Raw genomic sequence first — 23,177 nt, forward strand, 5'->3', positions numbered from 1 at the left:
AAATTTGTGTATCGAAAAAATATTGTTTTGTAAAATTGGAAACTTAATATTAATTAAATTAATTATAAACTTAATAATTATTGTTAAAGAGAGTGGTTCCAATTGTTTTGAAAATTTATTTATGATGGGAAATCTTGTTTTCAAAAATAGAACCCTAATATGAATTAATTAAATAAAAAATAAATTAATAATTAATACTAATGATATGTTTGTAAATAGGTATGAACTTCAGGATTTATTTCATAAATGTCTCCAAAAATGTATATATAGATATGTGACCATTACTTGTGTTGTGTGAACTATGTATTTGAGACTGAGTTCAAGAAGAACATTGTTTACGTGAGTGGTGAAGAAGTAAATTGCACTTGTAGACTTCAATGCCAAGTGGGTTTGGTAAAAACACGTAGAAGAAAGAAAAGGAAGTTTGTCTCAAAATATTTAAAAGTAGTTAACGGCTCAGAATATTTATTCACTCTGGAGATTTGTTTCTAGTAGAGATGGACATTCGTAAGCTTTGCTCAAGTACATAGAATCAAGATTACTATATAGGGAAGATGATGGGAACACTGTAGGAGGGGAAGAGATCGTCGATAAAGCCCACACTTTTCTATCTGGGGGGGGAGAGGNTATAGTATATATGAGATAAACTAATAGTTTTAGTGTTTGTTATATAGTCCAAACCCGCCATGCTAGGAGGGTCATGCAACATGTTCAAAGATTTAAATCCGCAAAAACTCATCATATGAAACCCGTGAAAGTAAAAATTAATTTTAAATATGTTGAGATCAATGCGTTGAGATCAAAAATCTCGGTCACAAATCCTCCTCCAAGATCGAAATTCAATTCGTTTATTGATTAGGCCGATTGTTTAGGAAATTTGTGTATCGAAAAAATATTGTTTTGTAAAATTGGAAACTTAATATTAATTAAATTAATTATAAACTTAATAATTATTGTTAAAGAGAGTGGTTCCAATTGTTTTGAAAATTTATTTATGATGGGAAATCTTGTTTTCAAAAATAGAACCCTAATATGAATTAATTAAATAAAAAATAAATTAATAATTAATACTAATGATATGTTTGTAAATAGGTATGAACTTCAGGATTTATTTCATAAATGTCTCCAAAAATGTATATATAGATATGTGACCATTACTTGTGTTGTGTGAACTATGTATTTGAGACTGAGTTCAAGAAGAACATTGTTTACGTGAGTGGTGAAGAAGTAAATTGCACTTGTAGACTTCAATGCCAAGTGGGTTTGGTAAAAACACGTAGAAGAAAGAAAAGGAAGTTTGTCTCAAAATATTTAAAAGTAGTTAACGGCTCAGAATATTTATTCACTCTGGAGATTTGTTTCTAGTAGAGATGGACATTCGTAAGCTTTGCTCAAGTACATAGAATCAAGATTACTATATAGGGAAGATGATGGGAACACTGTAGGAGGGGAAGAGATCGTCGATAAAGCCCACACTTTTCTATCTGGGGGGGGAGAGGGATTCAAATAGCTTATAATGCCTCCTAAGCTCCAGATCTAGGACAATTAATTTATATTTCTCTACTAATACGATGATACGACGATAATGTAAACGTTGGTATGTTACCAAATATCCATTCATACTTTTTACACGATATGATTCAACTTTCACGTAGATCTCTAAAAAGAGAGATCGCAAATCGGACGAGAAAAAGTTCTTGTGGCTTTATATCCAAATATGATTGTCTCAAAATTTTTTGAAACAAAGTTAACGGCTCAGAATATTTCATTTCACTTAGGAGATTTTGTTTCTGGTAGAGTGAAGTCGCAGTCGATCTCGTTTCGTATTGGAACTTACTTGATTTCAATATGGCAGACCGCAGACCCATACTGACTCCTTTTGTTCCTTTCTGTTTCCCATTCATGGCTGCGTGCCCAATTCTCCTACGTTCCCTTATATTACGCATTGGAACGGTATATAAGAATCACACACATATTTACATCAATAAATATACTTATCAAAGAGGATAATTACTTACATGTTGTATTCCAAATTCGTACGTAGAAAAAATCTGTGACCATTACTTGTGTGAACTATGTATTTGAGACTTTTGAGTTCAAGACGAACAGTGTTTACGTGAGTTGTGAGGAAGCAATGCACTCGTAGACTCCAATTAAAAACTAATTAACGGCTAGAGAATTACATATTCACTCGGGAGATTTGTTTCTGGTAGAGATGCAGTCGATGAGGTTCACTTTTTTTTTTTTTTTGACATTCAAATTTCATATACTTATAAATTAGGAAAAAATCTCTTTGATAAAAAAACTAACTGGGTATCAACGAATTTACATGAAAAAATAGAAACTTCACATCTTTGTATATTTCGCAAAATTATCGCCTATGACACCTCGGTTTGTGGAGAAGTTTAAAAGAATTGAATTGATTATCTATGTCACTAAAGTGCACTTATATTTTTGGTTAAGGGTTCTGAGAGAATTCTAGAGTTAAGTGTGCTTAAGGTGGAGTAGTCTTACGATGGGTGACCTTCCAGAAAGTAATTGTCAAAACTGTGCGAGTGAGGGATGGTAAACAAGTCTTTAAAGTCTCCCAGATGTAGCAAACCGATCGTCAGATAAAGATGAGCTTACAAGAAAGATGGCCCATGAACTGGAAGTGGATATGGGACCACTAAGAAGTGGCGGTTAGGGCATTACAAGTGGTATCAGAGCCAAATCCAGACTAGTGTGGAGTCGAGTGGGCTCACACCGCTAGGAGTGACAGTTTTGGTGCGCAACATGGACATTGTGATCTGTTAGTGGGGGTGAATTATGATACCCCAGTTTGCGGAGAAGATTTAAAGAATTGATTTGGCCACCTATTTCACCGAAGTGCAGTTATCTTTTTGGTCAAGGGACCTGGGCGAACTCTAGAGTTCAACATGTTTGAGATGGAGTAGTTTTAGGATGGGTGACTTACCGGGAATTAATTGTCAGAACTGTGGGAGTGAGGACAAAACACAGGGAAATATCATTTGGTGATTTGTAGAGACGATAAACAAGTCTTTCAAGCCTCTCAGACATAGAAAAATCGACCGTCAAAATATAGATGAGTTCACGAGCCTAGTGAGAGGACGTGAGATCCATTAAAGAAGGTGGGCCCACGGACTGGGAGTGGACATGTGGCCACTAAGAAGTGGCGGTTGGGGCATTACATCACCACATATATTATCACCTCGAGAGATATATAAAAAATTAAAAACAGCAAATCAATCTCTAAAATAAGTAAAATCTTTTAGTTATGATGTAATGATAGGTCAATCTTCGATATAAGACATCATCCTAAGGAGGTCTTAACAATCCGTACCAAAAAGAGCTTTATCTATATTCAAGGTCAACACACACTCCATTGCCCAAATAAAGGTATCCAACTCAGCATGTCATGGAGAAAGACTTATACGCAAAAAATTCAGCCTAAGGTGAAAAATCCTATCACCGATAAGAACAATCCGACCATGCTCCTACTTGTACTTCTTATTATGTCAAGATCCATCTATATAAAAAAGAGAATCTTGTGTAATTAGGGTCGCATGTTCGCCAGCTTCTTATACCACATGTACTATGTCTCTATTATTGTCTCTCTTTTATTTTTCTTCTTGTTGTGTAGCTTTCTCTAATGTATCTTACATAGACTCATGTGTATTTTCAAAAACTTTCTTGTTCCTTACCTTCCAAATATAGCACATCACCCATGGGAATATTCATAAGCTTTGCTAAAATGGCCAAAGTTTTTACCTCGCCCATACATAAAATCAATGTTACTATATACAAAAGATGATGGGGACACCGTAGGAGGGGAAGGGGTGATGATCGATGGAGCTCACAGTTGTGTAGCTAAGGGGGGGGGGGGTTCAAAGAGCATATGGTTTATAGTTTCCCCAGCTCCACATATTGGACAATTTTTTTCTCTACCAATATACTGGGTAATATAACGTTGACATGTAGCCAAACATCCAATCATACTTTACAACACAAAATGCTTCAGCTTTCGTGTAGTTTTAATCTTTCATGCTCGTGTCTTCAGTGTTGTAACAGTAGGTTCAAAAGAGAGGTCACAAATTGGACGAAAGATAGTTCTCACGGTTCCGTATCTAGACTTGACGATATAGTTACTAGACATCCTTAGGGTTCATGAAATAAGGAAGTTTTCTTCCGGGGAAGGGAGGAAGAGTTCTTGGTGATGATCCATTTTTCACCTTTTTGTATCAAAATCAATCAAGGTGTTAACATAGATAAATGAATTTCTATCATTAGATAATCTTTTTTGATGAGCGAGTTGGAATATCCGAGATTCATGGGTCGGTCCAAATACCAGGTTTATAGTTTTGCAAATTTCATACTTAGAACATGTTATTCGCCAACATAAACCTCCAACCATATGAAGGCCGTTAGATACTTGTATCTCAAGTAAAGTACTATATCTGAAGTAACTTCCTTTAAGAACTTGACTAAAGAGGGAGTCATGGAATCTTAATAGCCTCCATAACTATTTTACGAGAATGACAAGATTAAACTCTTCCAATGTTCTAAAGCCTACTATGCCTTCTAAAAGTTGAATAAAAATCTGCTTCCATGGGACCCAATGTCATCCTTTGCTATCTGCTTTATTACTATCAACTTGGAGCATATGGGTTTTGGTAAATGAAAACACGATTGAAACTGCTTGCTCTATTGGTTTTATCAATACTTCCTTTCCTCCCTTGGATATGAATATTGAGGATCATAAATTACCCTCTTATGTAGTTTATCTCTCACAAATGCAGAGACCTCTACTTTTAACCCATGAATCTTCTCATGAATACCAAAGTATGTCACATACCTCCTTTTGTGATATTGCTATTATAGATTTGATCTCTTGTCGCATATGGGCGGGAACTCATTTCCAAACACAATGGATGATTTGGAAAAATTAATTTCTTGATCGGAAACCTCGCCATAAGAGCAAATTATACCTATTACTTCTTTGCTTTGTTGAGTATATGCTTTGCATAAAAAAAAATGGTTGCCAGTGAACTATAAGTGGGAAACTCATGGGCTTACGTTTGAAGTACAAAACCTTGGATCGATCCTCCCCTCGGGCTTCCTAATCCGAGGAATTAGGTCGATGTACATAGTATAAATAAACAGAGAATTGGGTCCCATTAACGAATCTCCCAAGTTGGTCTAATTCGTCATGTTGGGTCTCCATTGATCAACATTGGATAAGAGACGAAGGTAATACATTTCATAATGCAACCCACCCATCATTGATCAAATTCTATATTTTTGATCAAGGCTGTAAGAAAATTCCACTCCGCTCGATCATATGTTTTGCTCATATCCATTTTAATTGCTATAAATTCCAATTGGCTTGGTTCGATCGAAGAGCGTGGAAATTTTCTTGAGCAATGAGAATATGATCTGTATTTGTTTTCTTGCCACAAAAGCAGATTGTGTCTTGGATACTAGCTCCGGTAAAAGTTTTTTTATGCATGCGCAATCTGAAGATTTTTAAGATCAGTTTATAACTCACATTACAAAGGCTAATTGGTCAAAAACCAACATATTTCATGGGGTCTATCTCCTTTCGGGATACATATATGTTTGTTCCATAAAATATCCCATAGATAAATAAAGTATTCACCATCTTAGTGAGATCAGTCTTAATTGTTCCCAAAAACATTAGAAGAACAAAGTTATTATCCTATTCGGTTATTGAACATTTTGGATTCAGAGAGAATAAGACTCGTTTGATTTTTTCTTGGATAATTTTCTTAGTAAGGCACTCAGTCATGGAAGGCCCAAAGAATCATATCGGCGTTATTCGCTTTTTTTTTTTTGTCAAACAACTTCCATAGAAATTAAAGCCTTAAATGAAGTGAGTTCATACAACAACAAGGTACAAGATAAACAAAGGAAAATAAGGGTAAGAGCTTCATGAGTTTTCCAACTTTACCAAACTTAGCAATATTTGAAAAATCTGTTGGAGCCAAGGCGAATTTGTCTTTGAAGCCAAGCTTCAAAAAATCTTCGAACAATAAATGGTCATAAGCGGCTCTAGCGGATACCACAATCGAGTTCACATTTAAAAAGGAGAATAGATTACTAAAATACTCGACAGCTACTTTTTCTATTCCTTCTTCAATATCGACCCAAGAGTTGAAAATAAAAACGACTTGAACGTACACTCTATTGTCATTTTCCAGCTCTCAATTCTCAGTTTCATTTTAACCTTTTTAACTCGACCCATAAAAATGACAATTTTTGGTCAAATCTTTTTAATATTGTGTTACCAAAAAGTATACGAAGTTTACTGACTAATTCTGTTGCACCGTACTCCAAAAGTATATTAGTCTAATACTTTCTTCACATAAATTTTTGATTCATGTCAAGTTGTCAACACTTGGAAGCTTTTAAAAAATCTTATCAAAATACCAAACTATATATGCGTTACAATTCTTAAAATATGATTTTCTTTAAACTGAAACTTAGACGAGAGTCCCACCCGTTACGAACTCAGTGAAGGCCAAGGCAACTAGGCCGAGCATCGCGAAACGACCGTTCCATAGCTCAGCGTCTGACGTCATGAGCCCTTTTGATTTTGCCTCCGCCCTTATTCCTTTGAACAAGGGAACCATCGATGCCACCGTCAGCAACGCCGTTGTTCCAAGAAACCACCCGACGCCACCGTCGGAGATCTGAGCGAACACGTTCTCTCCCTTTGAAAGCTCCACCGCGATGGCAGCCACGAATCCAACCATGGCTAGTCTCCCGTTAATCCTCTCGGGCGCTGGACCGCTGAATGCTAGTAAATCTCCAAACTTGGTACTCACCTAAACAAGAAACCAAATCATTCAGCTCACAAATCTTTTATATCAATCAGTAACATGCATATTAGATCATCTGTAGACTATATACCTTAGGCTTGCTAACTGGAGGAGGAGATGGTGGCATTTGCGATTGAGAAGTTGAGGTCGAGGGCACGGAAGGGTTTTCCTTGATAGGATCACCCTGAGCCATGCACCTGACTCCAACCGGAGCATTCCTCTTGAAGAAGAGTTGCTTTGTGTTTCTGATGTTGCATGAACTCAATCCACCGGAAGGAGCGGCAAACACTGACTGCATGTTGAACGACGCCNCTTGGTACTCACCTAAACAAGAAACCAAATCAATCAACTCACAAGTCTAATGTACATTCAATTCAAAAAAAATAAAAATAATAATGATTACAAGACTATGCTAACGCAAAATCGTAATTACAAAATCAAATTCTAATGATGTTTATATTAATGACTTCGACTATTAGATCATTGATTATATACCTTAGGCTTGCTAACTGGAGGAGGGGATGGTGGCATTTGCGGTTGAGCGGCCGAGGTCGAGGTCGAAGGCACGGAAGAGTCTTCCTTGATAGGATCACCCTGAGCCATGCACCTGACTCCAACCGGAGCATTCCTCTTGAAGAAGAGTTGGTTTGTGTTTCTGATGTTGCGTGAACTCAATCCACCGGAAGGAGCGGCGAACACTGACTGCATGTTGAACGACGCCGTTGCCATTTCTGAATAGGTTTTTTGAAAGGCTAAGGATCGAAGAAGATTGGAAGTAGTGAGAGGAATTGAAAAATTAACTCTAAAGACTTGAGGATTGAGATGGAGTTGGTTTGTGTTGTAACTCAAAGATCATCTCTTTATTTATAGGGTAGGTGAAATGTGAATGATAGGTCTAGTATTTTTCTGAATTATATGTCTTTGTATATCTTTATTGATTTAATTATGGGATACAAAGATTACTTATTTCAGGTATTTTGTGTTTGTGGTGTGTAGTAGAGTAATATGTAGAAACAAATATAATAAAAGAAAAGAAATAAACTGAATTGCAAATGAAACTTCCACTCTTTTGGGAAGAAAATGATTCCTCAGTATAAATGTCTTTTTCAAACTTATGAGATTTTTTGCCATCTTAATTTATTGTATGTTTGTAACAACTAAACAAATTCATTGGTTATTGTAAAAATAAATTAATTTAGTTCACTTGAAATCGTTGAAAATGTGAAAAACTATTATACCAGGAATTTGAGTTGAAGGCTAGACACAAAATCACGTAGTAGCCATTGCCAAGAATTTTAAAACGAGAGAGTGAAGTGAGATCTCAAAGGAGCCACGTCTAGTTGAAAAAGTGCAAGTAAACTGATGACGTGCCTTCTTTCATCACACACAAAGACATATCTTCCTTGTCTTTTTCTGATTGGCGAAAGCCAAGTTGGTTTGGTAAAAACACGTAAAGAAAACAAAAGATTGTCTCAAAATATTTAGAAACAAAGCTAACGGCTCAGAATATTCACTTAAGAGATTTTGTTTTTGGTGGAGTGTAGTCGCAGTCGATCTCGTTTCGTATTGGAACTTACTTGACTTCATTATGACAGGCCCATGCTAACTCCTTTTGATCCTTTCTGTTTCCCATTCATGGCTGCGTGCCCAGTTCTCCTACGTTCCCTTATATTACGCATTGGAACAGTAAATAAGTAATACACACATATTTACACCATTAATAAATACAATAAAACTTCTATAAATTAATAAACACTATAAATTAATAAATTTTACTAGTTTTAAGTCGGGATAATATAAAAAATAACAAAATTCGATAAGATAATAAAATAATATTTTTTTTGAAATCTCTATGCAAAATATAGTCTCAATAATAACATATATTAATAATTATGTAAATTTATATATATGCTGAGATAGTAAAGTATGTTTCTCTTAAACCTCATATCTATAAAACAATTGTTATGTTGTATCTTCAAACTATAATGATTATTCAAACTATAGTGGTTCTAGTCTTGGTGGAAGAGTCGCCCTGATTGTCTAGGCCAGGGATCGATTCTCCCAAGCGCAGAATTGCTCATCTTTATCCTTTTGGCTACATGGGTATGAGCTTATTGCTTACGGCCCATTTGTATACCTGGAGGGACCCTACCCGTGGGATACCCTCTCCCCAGAGAGATTAGTCTCGGACCCCTCCATAGGTATGGGGATTTACTCTCTGAGTTAATAAAAAAAAACTATAATAATATAAAATATTCTATAACATGCCATAAAACAGCTAAAATTTTTTAAAGTTTTCAATTTCTAAATATGCATCATTTACATTTTGATAGTTTGATAGACTATTAAAATATGATAATTAATATTCTTATTCATAAATTTGAATATCTATATCATGTGCATAAGTGAATTTGTCTATAATATTTGTAATTCATTGTCACAAATATTTTTTTTAATTATTTCAAATTGAATTCCAATACCATAAAATTTACAACATCCAAAATTCTAATCTTATTTTGCAAAAATTGTCTCAATTCAAAATTTTTAAAAATTATAAAATTTAAAAATACACCTATAAATTAATTTATAATATAAAATAATTATTATTATTTATAGATAAATTAATATTACTATAAATTAATAATAAATTTTGGTCCCAATATTATTAATTTTTAGAGGTTTTACTGTGTACCTATCACGTAAATTATTTACATTATGTGTTTCAAATACGTACATAAAAATACCCTATGACCGTAACTTCTTTTCTTTTTGGTTGTTGTTGAAAATTGGTATTATTTGTGTGAACTTGGTTAGCGAGCTGGAATATCCGGTATTCATTAATCGGGCCAGATATACGTGTTGAAACTCGAGCTTATAGTTTTATGAATTTTATAACTTAGAACATGTAATGCCGCCAACTTACTCTACTAGCCTTATTAAATGCAGTTTTGATACTGTATCTTAAGTGAATTACTATACATAAAATATCTTCCTTTGAGAACTGGGCTAAAGAAAGAGTCTGTGAATCTTAATAGTCTCCATATCTGTTTTGCGAGTAAGACAATACAAATCTGCTCCATGAGATCCAACTTAACCTTGTATTATATGCTTTATTGCTTTATTAGAAATCCGCAATCACACAACTCAACTTGGAGCATATGACTTTTGGTAAAAAAAAACACGACATTGCATATATCTTAAGGGCGCTTGTGCCATTGGTTTTATCAACACTTTCTCTTTTTCCTTGGATTAGAATTTTGAGGACCATAAATGTACCCTCTTATGTAGTCAATCTCTTATATATGCGGAGACCTTCACGTTTGACCCATGATTTTTCATAGGAAGACCCAAATATATCCTCATATCTCGTTCTTTTGATATTCTTACTATAGGTTGCATTGGATCTCTTGTTGCATATGGGACGAGACCTCATTTCTAAACATAACAAATGATTTGGAAAAAATGTTTTTTATCTTACACTTCACCATAAAAGCGGATTACAACAATTACTTTCTTGCTTTGTTGAGCACCACTATGAAAAAAGACTTTTGTAACCGAACATATTATTCCCTCTACTTTAGCCCTCCTATCCCGACAATTAAGACCTCCGTACATAATATAAATAAATACAGAGAAACTTGATCCTTTTGTCTTATCCCACAAGTTGGATGACAAATCAATAGGAAATGGATGTAATATAATGCATAATCCACCCCACCCATCGTTGATCAGAGCCCATTTTTCCCATCAAAGTTTTAAGAAATTTAGAACTCACATTAAAACAGTTAATTGGTTGAAAAAGATATTACGGGGTTTATCTCTTTTTGGGATAAGAGATATTGCTAAAAGGTATGGTTTCTGATTCAATTTCAATGGTTGGTTTAGCTGTTGGTTTAGAGGAAATCAGTATTCGGTTTGGTGGAAGTTATTGAATCGAGATTTGAAGGAGTAAGGTTAATACTCTTTTCGCGAGAGAGGATTAGCCATCTCAACGCTGCGTTTAGGTATTAATTGCAGCTGATCGTTATCTTCTTCATTATTATCGTTTCATCTTCTTCTCTCTTGTAACAGAAAAGTTCAGAGAGAGAGACTCCATTATTGTTGACCTCTGATCTGATTCTGTAATTCGTACTCCCTTGAGATAGTGGATTGCCGAATCGATTCGGCCCCAGACATAGGTCAGATCACACCGATCTGACTGAACTGGGTAAACAATCTTGTGTTTGTTGGTTGTTCTTTCTTTTTGCGTTTTGTTTCTTCAAATCGATTCAAACCATTTGCGATACACCGTGAGAGAGCTGGTGAGGTTGAGAGATTTCTTAACAAATTGGTATCAGAGCTTCGGTTCTAACGTCTTCTCTCAATCCAATCTATGGCGACTACAACTAGAGTAGATATCAAGGTGTTTAATGGAGATAGCAATTTCTCGCTATGGAAGATAAGAATCTTGGCGCAATTAGGTGTTCTTGGTTTAAAGAGCATCCTCACTGAGTTCGATCTTACAAAGACTGTTCCGTTATCTAAGAGTGAGGAAAGGAAGGCTTCCGCTGATGAATCCTCTGATGGATCATCACTGCAAACAAAACAAGTTCCTGATCCGATCAAGATTGATCAGTCGCAGCAAGCTCTCACCATCATCATCAACCACGTCGGTGATAAGGTACTTAGGAAGGTAAATCATTGTGAGTCTGCGGCTGAGATGTGGGCTTTGCTAAACAAGTTGTACATGGAGACTTCATTGCCAAACAGGATCTATGTGCAGTTAAATTTCTACTTGTTCAAGATGGGTGATACACAGACGATAGATCAGAACGTTGATGATTTCTTGAAGATCGTTGCAGAACTAGGAAGCTTGGAGATTCAGGTAACAGAAGAAGTTCAAGCAATCTTGCTACTGAATTCTTTACCGTGGAGTTACAGCCAGCTAAAGCACACGCTTAAGTATGGCAACAAGAGTCTTTCGGTTCAAGATGTAGTCTTGTCAGCTAAGTCACTGGAACGAGAGCTGGCTGAGTTGAAAGAGAGCAACATTGGTTCGTCTGCAGCCCTTTTTACGAATGAGCGAGGAAGACCACGAACCAGAGGACAACATAATGGGTCAAAAGGCAGAAGCAAGAGTAGGTCTAACTCTAAATCAAAGGTTGTGTGCTGGTTTTGTAAAAAGGAGGGACATGCTAAGAAAGATTGATATGCTAGGAAGCGGAAGTTTGAAGGGGAAGGTCAAGGAGGAGAAGCTGGACTTCTCGTTGAGAAGCTTGTGTACTCAGAGGCGTTGAGTATGAATGATCAAGATGCCAAGGATAAATGGGTGATTGATTCCGGTTTTACCTATCACATGACGTCAAGGAAGGATTGGTTCACTGAATTCAAGGAGAATGTGTCTACTACGATACTTCTCGGGGATCATCACACTGTTGAATCGAAAGGAAGTGGGACCATCAAGATCAACACTTGAGAAGAAATCTCATCTCCACAGGTACTTTGGATCAGCTTGGTTATAAGCATGAAGGTGGAGATGGCAGGGTTTGTTTCTACAAGGATACTAAAACAGCTCTACGAGGTAATTTGGTGCATGGATTGTATATTCTTGATGGACATATTGTGCTAGGCGAGAGTTATAATGCAGAGGGGAAAGCAAGTGAAGATATGAAGTTGTGGCACAATAGGTTGGGTCACATGAGTGTGAACAATATGAAGATTCTTACCGGTAAAGGGTTGTTGAATAAGAAGGATATTGTCGAGCTGGAATTCTGTGAGCACTGTGTGATGGGTAAGTCAAAGAAGCTGAGTTTCAATGTTGGTAGGCACAACACGGAGGATGCTTTGGGGTATGTTCATGCTGATTTGTGGGGTTCTTCGAATGTTACTTCTTCTCTCTCGGGTAAACGATATTTTTTGTCTATCATTGATGACAAGACAAGAAAAGTCTGGTTGATGTTTCTCCGAACTAAGGATGAAACCTTCGATAGATTTTGCGAGTGGAAGGAGTTGGTTGAGAATCAAGTCAGTAAGAAGGTCAAGGTTTTGAGGATAGAGAATGGTTTGGAATTCTGCAATCAGAAGTTTGATGACTATTGTAAGAAGAATGGAATAGAGAGACATCAGACCTGTACTTATACGCCACAACAAACTGGTGTAGCCGAGAGGATGAACCAAACTATTATGGAAAAGGTGAGGTGCCTTCTCGACGAGTCAGGTCTAGGTGAACCATTATGGGCTGAAGCAGCTGCAACAACAACTTACTTGGTAAACAGATCACCTGCATCAGCTGTTACCGGTTGATCACAATGTCCGTGAAGAGCTTTGGCTAAACCGAAAACCAGGATACAAGCATCTGAGGAGGTTCAGATCAATTGCTTATGTTCATCAAGATCAAGGGAATTTGAAACCCAGAGCACTTAAAGGTGTGTTTATAGGTTACCCTCAGGGCACTAAAGGTTACAAAATATGGTTATTAGAGGAATAGAAGTGTGTGATTAGCAGGAATGTGGTGTTTAATGAATGTTTAGTTTACAAGGATCTCAAGACTGAAGAAGAACAAGTTTTCCAAGATAAAGTCAAGGATGTCGCAGAAGCAGTTAAAACTGAGGTGGTAACAGTTAAAGAAGCTGGATCAAGTTCAGCTGAAGGTGGAGCTTCTGTCGTGGGTGATAAAGAGAATGCAGAATCTGATGAGGATATAGTAGAACCACTGATACATACGATAGACTTGAGGAACTATCAGTTGGCTATAGACTGTAAGAAAAGAATTACAAGAGCACCCGAGAAACTGGCAGACTACACCCAGTTTGCCTTTGCTTTGGTAGCTGCAGAAGAGGTCGAGGTTGAAGAACCACAATGCTATCACGAATCTAAAGAAGATAAAGACTGGGAGAAGAGGAATGCTGGTATGGATGATGAGATGGTTTCTCTAACAAAAACGGGAACCTTTGACGTAGTTGACAGACCTAAAGATCAATCTGTAATAAGTTGCATATGGATCTACAAGTATAAACCGGGAATCCCAGGTGTTGAAGCGAGTAGATACAAAGCTAGATTGGTAGCTCGAGGGTTCAGTCAGAAGAAAGGTATTGACTATGATGAGGTTTTTGCACCTGTGGTTAAACATGTGTCAATCAGGATCTTAATGTCAAAGGTGGTCGATGAAGACATGGAACTGGAGCAAATGGATGTAAAAACAACGTTTCTACATGGTGAACTTGATGAGGTTATCTACATGGAGCAACTAGATGGGTATGTGGTGGATCTGAATAAATATCAAGTCTGTTTGTTGAAGAAGTCTCTTTATGGCTTGAAGCAAGCTCCGAGACAGTGGAACAGGAAATTCAATGGTTTCATGATTGAAAATTGTTTTAAGAGGAGTGAGCATGATTCATGCGTTTATGCTAAGGAGGTAAAACAGGGTGAGTACGTTTATTTACTCTTGTACGTGGATGACATGTTATTAGCAGCCAAGAGCAAGGCAGAAATCCAGAAGCTTAAGGACGTTCTGAGCTCAACTTTTGAGATGAAAGACATGGGAGCTGCTAGTAAGATTCTTGGTATTGACATCTCGAGAAATTGAGAAGAAGGTACTCTTACTTTGTCTCAGTCTGGGTATCTGGAAAAGGTTTTGCAAAGGTTCAGGATGACAGATTTTAGGAGTGTTAATACGCCTGTTGGTGCTCATTTTAATCTGTCAGCGGTTAAAGATGAAAGTCAGTGTATCGACACTAAGGTAAATCCTTATTCGAGTGCAGTAGGGAGTATGATGTATGCCATGATTGGAACAAGGCCTGATATGGCTTATGCAGTTGGATTGGTTAGTAGGTTCATGAGGAAACAAGGAGAAGTCCATTGGGAAGCAGTAAAATGGTTGCTTCGGTACTTAAGAGGGTCTACTGATTTGAGTCTGGTGTACACGAAAGGCGAGAACTTTAATGTTCATGGTTTTTGCGATTCAGATCATGTTGGGGATCTTACGAGGAGAAGATCAACAAGTGGTTACGTTTTTACAGTTGGTGGCAATACTGTAAGCTGGAGATTGAGTTTGCAAAAGATAGTGGCGTTATCAAGAACAGAAACAGAGTATATTGCTCTTACTGAAGCAGTTAAAGAAGCAATGTGGATTAGAGGTCCGCTGGAGGACATGGGTTTGAAGCCAGCGACTGCTATTGTGTGGTGTGATTCACAATCGGCAATATTTTTGTCCAAGAATAATGCTTATCACGAGAGGACAACGCATATAGATGTGAAGTTTCATTTTATCAGGGATGTGATCGAAGCTGGAGAAGTAGGAGTTTGAAGATTGATACAGCTTTGAATCCTGTAGATATGCTTACCAAAGGCATACCAGTTCAGAAGTTCAAAGAGGCTTTAGAGTTTCTAAAGCTGGTCGAGTAATCACTTGGGATTATGGAGCCAGAGGTTAGATTCAAGTAGTGCAGTTCACTAGAGGGTGTTTGAAAGTTGAATCAGGTGGAGTGTTAAAAGGTATGGTTTCTGATTCAATTTCAATGGCTGGTTTAGCTGTTGGTTTAGAGGAAATCAGTATTCGGTTTGGTGGAAGTTATTGAACCGGGATTTGAAGGAGTAAGGTTAATACTCTTTTCGCGAGAGAGGATTAGCCATCTCAACGCTGCGATTTGGTATTAATCGCAGCTGATCGTTATCTTCTTCATTATTATCGTTTCATCTTCTTCTCTCTTGTAACAGAAAAGTTCAGAGAGAGAGAGACTCCATTGTTTTTGAGCTCTGCTCTGATTCTGTAATTCGTACTCCCTTGAGATAGTGGATTGCTGAATCGATTCGGCCCCAGACGCTGATTGAACTGGGTAAACAATCTTGTGTGTGTTCGTTGTTTTTTCTTTTTGCGTTTTGTTTCTTCAAATCGATTCAAACCGTTTGCGATACACAGTGAGAGAGTCGGTGAGGTTGAGAGATTTCTTAACAGATATGTTGGTTTCACTTAGCTTTTCATCAAATATCCTAGAAATATTTTTTTTATTTACCATCTAATAAAATCAGCCTTAATTATTCTCTAAAAAACGTTAGAAAAACAAAGCTGTCATAATAGGAGATGGAACTTTATATGAATCAAGAAGAGTAAGGCTCATTTGACTTCCTCTTCAGTGATTTTCCTTAGTAAAGTATAACCGTCGTGAGAATATCCCGAAAGACGTGTTGGAGTCGCTCACATTTGAGGAGAATAGATATCTATAATACCCATGACTATTTTCTCTACTTCGTCTTTGTTATTGTCATTTTCCAGCTCCCAATTCTCAATTTCGTTTTATTGTCATTTTCCAGCTCCCAGTAGTGTATTAGCCTAATTCTCAGTTCAAATAAACTTTAATCCGCGTCAACACTTCGCTTTTAAAAATCTTATATTAATTTTTAATCCGCGTCAACATTTCGTTTTTAAAAATCTTATAATAAATTTGAATCTATGCGTTACAATTCTCAAAATATAATTTTCCCTTAAACTGGAGCAAAAAAGCCTTAGACGAGAGTCCCACCAGTGACGTACTCAGTGAAGGCCAAAGCAACTAAGCCGAGCATCGCGAAACGACCGTTCCATAGCTCAGCGTCTGACGTCATGAACCCTTTTGACTTTGCTTCCGCTCTTATTCCTTTGAACAATGGGACCATCGATGCCAACGTCAGCAACGCCGTTGTTCCAAGAAACCACCCGACGCCACCGTCGGAGATCTGAGCGAACACGTTCTCTCCCTTTGACAATTCCACCGCGATGGCAGCCACGAATCCAACCATGGCTAGTCTTCCGTTGATCCTCTCGGGAGCTGGACCGCTGAATGCTAGCAAATCTCCAAACTTCGTACTCACCTAAACAAGAAAACAATTCATTCAACTCAGAAATCTTTTAAATCAAGAAAACAATCAACAGTTTTTTCAGCTCACAATTTTTTGTTAAATCAAATTCTAATGATATATTTTAATGACTTCGACCATTAGATCATATATAAAAATATACCTTAGGCTTGCTAACTGGTGGAGGAGGAGACGGTGGCATTTGCGGTTGAGCGGCCGAGGTCGAGGTCGAGGGCACAGAAGGATCTTCCTTGATAGGATCACCCTGAGCCATGCACCTGACTCCAACTGGAGCATTCCTCTTGAAGAAGAGTTGGTTTGTGTTTCTGATGTTGCGTGAAATCAATCCACCGGAAGGAGCGGCGAGCACTGACTGCATGTTGAACGACGCCGTTGCCATTTCTGAATAGTTTTAAAACGCTAAAGATCGAAGAAGATTGGAACTAGTGAGAGGAATTGAATTCTCTAAAGACTTGAGGTTTGAGATGGAGTTGGTTTGTGGTGTAACTCAAAGACCATCTCTTTATTTATAGAGTAGGTGAAATGTGAATGATAGGTCTAGTATTTTCTGAATTTTATCTTTGTTTATCTTTATTGATTTATGGGATATATCAAAATTACTATATTATTTTATATTGTGTTTGTGGTGTGTAGTAGAGTAATAAGTAGAAACAGATATAAAAAAATGATTCCTGATTAGTAATAATGTTTTCAAACTTATGAGATTTTTCCCATGTTTATTGTAATGACCAACAAATTCATTGGTCAATGTTTATTTGTATAAAAAAATTAATAAACACAAAGACAAAGACACGTAGTAGCCAAGAATTTTTTTTATTAAAGGAACGGGAGGAATGTGAGGTGAGATCTCAAAGGAGCCACGTCTAGTTGAAAAAGTGTAAGTAAACTGATGACGTGCCTTCTTTCATCACACACAGAGACACATCCAAGTGAGTTTGGTAAAAAACACGTAAAGAGAAAGAAATAAACGATGGTCTCAAAATATTTAGACACAAAGTTAACGGCTCAGAATATTTCATTTCACTAAGGAGATTTTGTTTCTGGTAGAGAGAAGTCGAAGTCGATCTCGTTTCGTATTGGAACTTACTTGACTTCATTATGGCAGACCCATGCTGACTCCTTTTGATCCTCTTTGTGTCCCATCCACGGCTGCGTGCCCAATTCTCCTACGTTCCCTTATATTACGCATTGAAACGGTAACTAAGAACACACATATTTACATCAATAAAATGTGGTATTTGCTAAAAACTTGTAGTATATACTACCTTTTGCATACAGAGGACAAATATACGTTTATTACTTATGACGTAAATTATTTACATGTTGAAAATCAAATACGAAATAATTGTTAAATATATGTGTTTCAGTGTTTGAGAGTTTTGAGTTTAAGACGAAAAGTGTTCACGTGAGGAAAGTGTTCACATAGACTCCAATTCTCTTATAAGGTCATTGAAAGGTCGAACAATAAGTCCCGAAGCCCATACGCTTACTCGCGTCAAAACAATAATAAGAACGAGAAAAAAAAGAGAAGCACAAAAGCATTCTTCTGTTCTTGCCTTTTGTTTTTTTACAAAGCTTGTAGAAACAAAGTCTACTGTTCTTGCTTAGTTAATATTCTCTCTGTTTGATAAAGAATGTCATTTTGGAGATTTTTCATTGTTTCACAAACAGTGTTACTTTACAATTCCAATGTGATTTTTACATTAAATTTTCTATTTTACTCTTAACCCAAAACTCATTTTCATATTTAAACCACTAATCAATTATTAAATAGAGACAAACATGTATAACTTTATGTTTTCTTAATTTGTGTAAATTATATCAAAATAACAGTTTTTGTGAAACAGAAGGAGTACTTATTACTGGATGTGACAAACTTTATTGTCCCCTAATATTCAATATGACCTTGTTTAAGCTTTTGTGGGCATATTGCATAAGGTTTAACTTATATATATACTTTGCTTTGGGGGTGTCCACACGATGCACATATTTTGTTCTTTGAGATTGTTCTTTAGAGTATATAAACATGTAAGTTGTGATCATGGTATAGAGGCATATATCCCCGCATCGGCATATATCCCCGCATCGGCATATATCTCCGCATCTGTAGTGAGATGGATATATTTTACAGTTTTGTATAAGTTCTAGCACTTAGGATCGTTATTTTGGTTTGATTTCACTATCTTCACTATTTGGAACCGTAGATATTGTATTATAACCATATAAAATATTTTGAATAATGTGTATGTATTCTCTTCTTTCCTGAGATGAATTGGATTATATTCCATCTATATATGGATTAATTACAGAATTGAACATTTTTCTTCATATTTTTATGGATTTAGGAATGATTATCCGTACTTACAGAAATGAGCATTATAATTCTAGCAAAAAGACATAATTTTCCCTTATCACATAAACAATTCTTAATATCTCTCGCCTCAACCAATCTTTCTTTCACGAAATCTCTCTGTTGATGCGCACGTTTTGTTGACCGCTGTGTCTACTCAGATCTCTTCACTGATACACGTTTTGCTGACCGTCAGCCTCATGGAAAACAGAAGGGGAATAGGCCTAATTTTGCAGCTTTGACCTCTAATTCGACTTTGGCTTATTCGAATGTTGCAGCAGTCGCTTGGTTAATCATGAAATCAACGTCCGCTACAATCCAGGTAAAATATCTTATCACGAAAAAATTGCAGTTTTGATTTATCTGCTTGATGTGTTCTTCGATTACAAGTAGCCAACTCATGCTAAGTCTTCCATCAATGTATCTCAGCCCTCTTGGTTTCAGATTATGAATAAAAAGGAGGATTAATATATATATATATATATATATATATATATATATATATATATATATATATATATATATCTACTTGAATTTTGCTTTCTCATATAGTTGTGATGAAATTTTATTTATAAAGTATAAAGTTAGGTTAAGCTCTTAATTATTCGTTTTCTATAATGACATTTACGCATGTTCCTAAATCATTGTTAAGAGTAGAAGCTTGATTAGTAAATTTGGTCACTGCTTATATACTGAATTTGTTATCTATTTCATCATGGTTTTTTGCTTGCTTCATGGGATGTAGATTCAAGTAATGCTTGGTTTTGATGATTTCCTCTAATGGATGATGAATGGAAGCATCCACTCTCATGGTGTAATGTTCTTTGGTCATTGTGAGTTGAATTTGATATGTTACCTCTTCTTCTCTGTCATGAAACTTAGATCTCATTGGCTTGTGTTTTATCATGCCTATTAGGTTCTCATTTCTTCCAAACCTTAGGGTTTAGTTTCCTTTATTCGATAGCCATGTATGTAATTCCCTTGGGTTGACATCTATAATTGGCTTTAGGATTTAATTTCTCTAATTCATTGGAAATTACATTATTGATTGTTTGTCGCATTGTTCTTTCAATATGCAGTTTCATGTTTTATTGTCCCCATTTTGTTTCTCTTTGTTGTAGTCTTTAGAGTTTAGTTTCCTTATTTACCTTGTTGCATTCCCTTGTGTTGATTCTTCTAACTATCCTTTTTAACTCATTCATTGTTCAATATTTATTTTCATGTTTTGACTCATGTTCAGCACTTTGAGTCAAATTCATGAAGCCTTTGAGTTGATTTGGTCATTGGATTCCCTTAGTTACAATCTTTAAGGTATATTTTCCCTTAATACATGTGTTGTCCTATTTTACATTCATTCAATCTTATTAGTTTACTCTTCCCCTTGTAAGTTATGGTAAAGTAAAATGGCTCCTAACAGTTGTCAAACTCCTTATTTAGTCTCACTAGATATATACAATTGTACTCTGGTCCATTAATTTATTTTTTGCTATATGTGAGCTTATATGAAATGTGTTTCACAGTTTGTTTGATGGTAAGCAAAATGATCTTCATGAACAATAGATTTTTGTAACTCACTTCATAATCCATTTCATTTGATGTTAGGTGCACATGTGAAGTGATCAAAGTGGATAACATAATCTATATAATCGTCAAGTGCATAAGATGGTAAGGCTTGTGCATATGCAACATCAAATTATTGGTATGCAGTGCTTGTGACTATTTGATGGTAAATCATTTGATGAATCTATGCCTTGGAATTCTATGACCTTCATAAGATGAACTTTTCTTTTAAACCATTTTCCACATTTACATTCCTTATAAATGATGCAGTTAGATATGAGCTACAGTGGTCGAAGCTCAGTTCAAAATTTCTTCTTCTTGTCAAACAAAAGCAAGGGCAAAATTGTCGGAAACAAGTATTTACAATGCCTAATCTTATAAGAACGGACAAAAGTTCATAATCTATAATATTTTGCTTAACAAATGCCTATTTTTATAAGTATCTCATATATATACTAGTAGTTACCCCGTGCTACACACAGTTTTAGTTTGCGTTGTTTTTGTTTTTCTTAGTTAGATAATATATGTTTTTGTTTTTGTTTGTATTTGTCATTTTTTTTGTTTGTTTTGTGTTTCCTGAGTTACCATTTTATACATAATATCTAAAATTTATATTCTACTACGGTGTTGGAGATTTTGTGGTAGAAGTAAACAGTTACCATTATTTATATATAAAATTATATAGTATTTTATTGTGTTGTTGTTATTGAATAAGAATATGATAAAATTCCTGTTTTTTTTGAATTACAAAATGTAGTAAAGCATAGAGTATTTGTCTTTTACAAATAGGGCATGTTGTTTTGTGATGTAACCAACTTAATTATAATACATTCATGGTGGTATTTGTGATTGCATATTAGAGTGTTTATGTTTTTCTCCCCCTTTAGATCTTGAAGACATATTGAGCATTCCCCTTCTTCTTCTGTCACTTGTGTTTGGGAAGTTTCTAAGTCTCCTATTACCACTTCCACGTCTAGCCTTATTGTTGTATTTGGGTTGTTATCTACAATTTCGAGAAAAAATTATATTTTTTGTGTAGTTTCCGCTCCAAGTAATAGAATAGCTGAATGAATAAAATCCGTTAAATTATTGATTATTGTACCTGAATTTGCTTCGTCAATATCATGGAATATGAGGTAGAAATTGGTGATTATCAGTCGGATGTAGTATTTGCTCATTGGTGAACGGGATGGTATGTGCGATGTTGTTTTCTCCTCAATGTGGTCTTCTGAGTTTGGGATGGAGGTGGTTTCTAGGATGTGTCTACGTTGGAATCAGAGCATAGTACATTGCATATAGTATATAATCCATTGGATTTGTGTTTGCTATACTATGTAAATATTTTTTCCTCTTTTGTTTGTTTAGTGTTTTCCATACTTGGGCTGTTGGTTTTTATACTCGTACATAGTGCATGTCTATCATTTTGTTTAACTGATTTGATATTTATTTCAGATTTTAATTTTTGTAATCAAATTTTTGTTGTTGTTGTGTGATTTTTTTCAGCGATTGGTTTGTTTGTAACATAATAGTACTTAAATTCCATTATTGTGTTGGGCCAATAATTGACCTGATTCTTGGCATTGTTATGTAGTTTGTTCTATATTTTATCTGCTTCCTAACGTCTATATTTTGTGTGTTTAGTTTGAGAATTTTTTTGTATGTTTCAAATCTTGTTATGAACTTGTTCTTTGATTTGTGTTTCACTTTGTGTCCTTGAATGAGATGAAAACAAGACAATGGCATGGTGTATATTCAGAAAAAGAAGAAGAAGAAGACAAGAGGAAGAAGAATACGGTAAGAACAAGACAAGAAGAAGACTAAAACAAGACAATAACATGGTGTGCATTCAGAATTCACATATTGGTTTAGAACGTTACGGTTCAATTTTCTGATCCATGTGCATGTGTACCTTCGCATAGTAGATGACATGTGATATAAAATTGTATGATAGTAGAACCACAAATTTTGGCAAACGATGTACACCACAAGTTTAGCAAACGATAGAACACCACAAATTTTGACATATTTTCCTATAAAAGTCACAAAAAGAAAGAACAATGTATCTCACAAAGCTTTTCATAAACATTTCCATTTTGTTTCTTTGAAAAAAGTCTCAAGTTCACAAACATTAATGTTTTACTTCCCTTGTCATGTGCGTTGCTAATAACAACAGAAGCAACTTTTTGTTGTATCTCCTGTTAGGGTGAAACCAAAAATCAAAATAATTGTCCATATCCAATCTGAAACAAACCATTGTTGTTTTCAAAAGAGATTACCTTTTGGTGTTTGGTTTCTCCATCGTCGTGAAAGACAGCTCGTCATCGGCTTTGTTAGAATGACACTTCTTGGATGCTCTCCTTCCAGATGTACCAGAAGGTTCGACTTGGCATTCAAGATTTGGCATTCCCCCAGTTGTGGAAGTCTAATTAACAGTCACAAATTTCCAAAAAAAATAGTGTGAGCCTAAAAAGTAATGGTCTATTCACATTTAAAGGAGTTATACGTTAAATTGGTTTTTTCTACAGAAAATAAAGTAATAAATTTAAGGGTGAGTCTCCTTCTTCCTCTTTGAAGGATGTGACATTGAACATCTG

At 35.8% G+C, this 23,177-nt stretch overlaps 2 protein-coding genes across 3 annotated transcripts; both read right to left on the reverse strand.

Moving 5' to 3' along the window:
* Nucleotides 6,377–7,737, reverse strand: LOC104718955 (early light-induced protein 2, chloroplastic-like). 2 transcript variants are annotated; one of them, XM_010436786.2, is made up of 3 exons: nucleotides 7,551–7,687; nucleotides 6,934–7,140; nucleotides 6,377–6,848 (listed from the first exon to the last, which is right to left on the reverse strand). In XM_010436786.2, exons 1-3 carry the CDS (start codon nucleotides 7,569–7,571, stop codon nucleotides 6,504–6,506), a joined length of 573 nt encoding a protein of 190 aa, XP_010435088.1. In that variant the 5' UTR covers nucleotides 7,572–7,687; the 3' UTR covers nucleotides 6,377–6,503. The 2 variants fall into 2 exon arrangements, with proteins under 2 accessions (XP_010435088.1, XP_010435087.1); XM_010436785.2 differs by lacking the exon at nucleotides 6,934–7,140 and having other exon boundaries at nucleotides 7,338–7,737.
* Nucleotides 16,234–17,169, reverse strand: LOC104718957 (early light-induced protein 2, chloroplastic). The gene is made up of 2 exons (XM_010436788.2): nucleotides 16,816–17,169; nucleotides 16,234–16,667 (listed from the first exon to the last, which is right to left on the reverse strand). Exons 1-2 carry the CDS (start codon nucleotides 17,050–17,052, stop codon nucleotides 16,323–16,325), a joined length of 582 nt encoding a protein of 193 aa, XP_010435090.1. The 5' UTR covers nucleotides 17,053–17,169; the 3' UTR covers nucleotides 16,234–16,322.

This window comes from Camelina sativa, chromosome 10 (genome assembly GCF_000633955.1).
Source record: "Camelina sativa cultivar DH55 chromosome 10, Cs, whole genome shotgun sequence".
Classification (NCBI taxonomy): domain Eukaryota; kingdom Viridiplantae; phylum Streptophyta; class Magnoliopsida; order Brassicales; family Brassicaceae; genus Camelina; species Camelina sativa.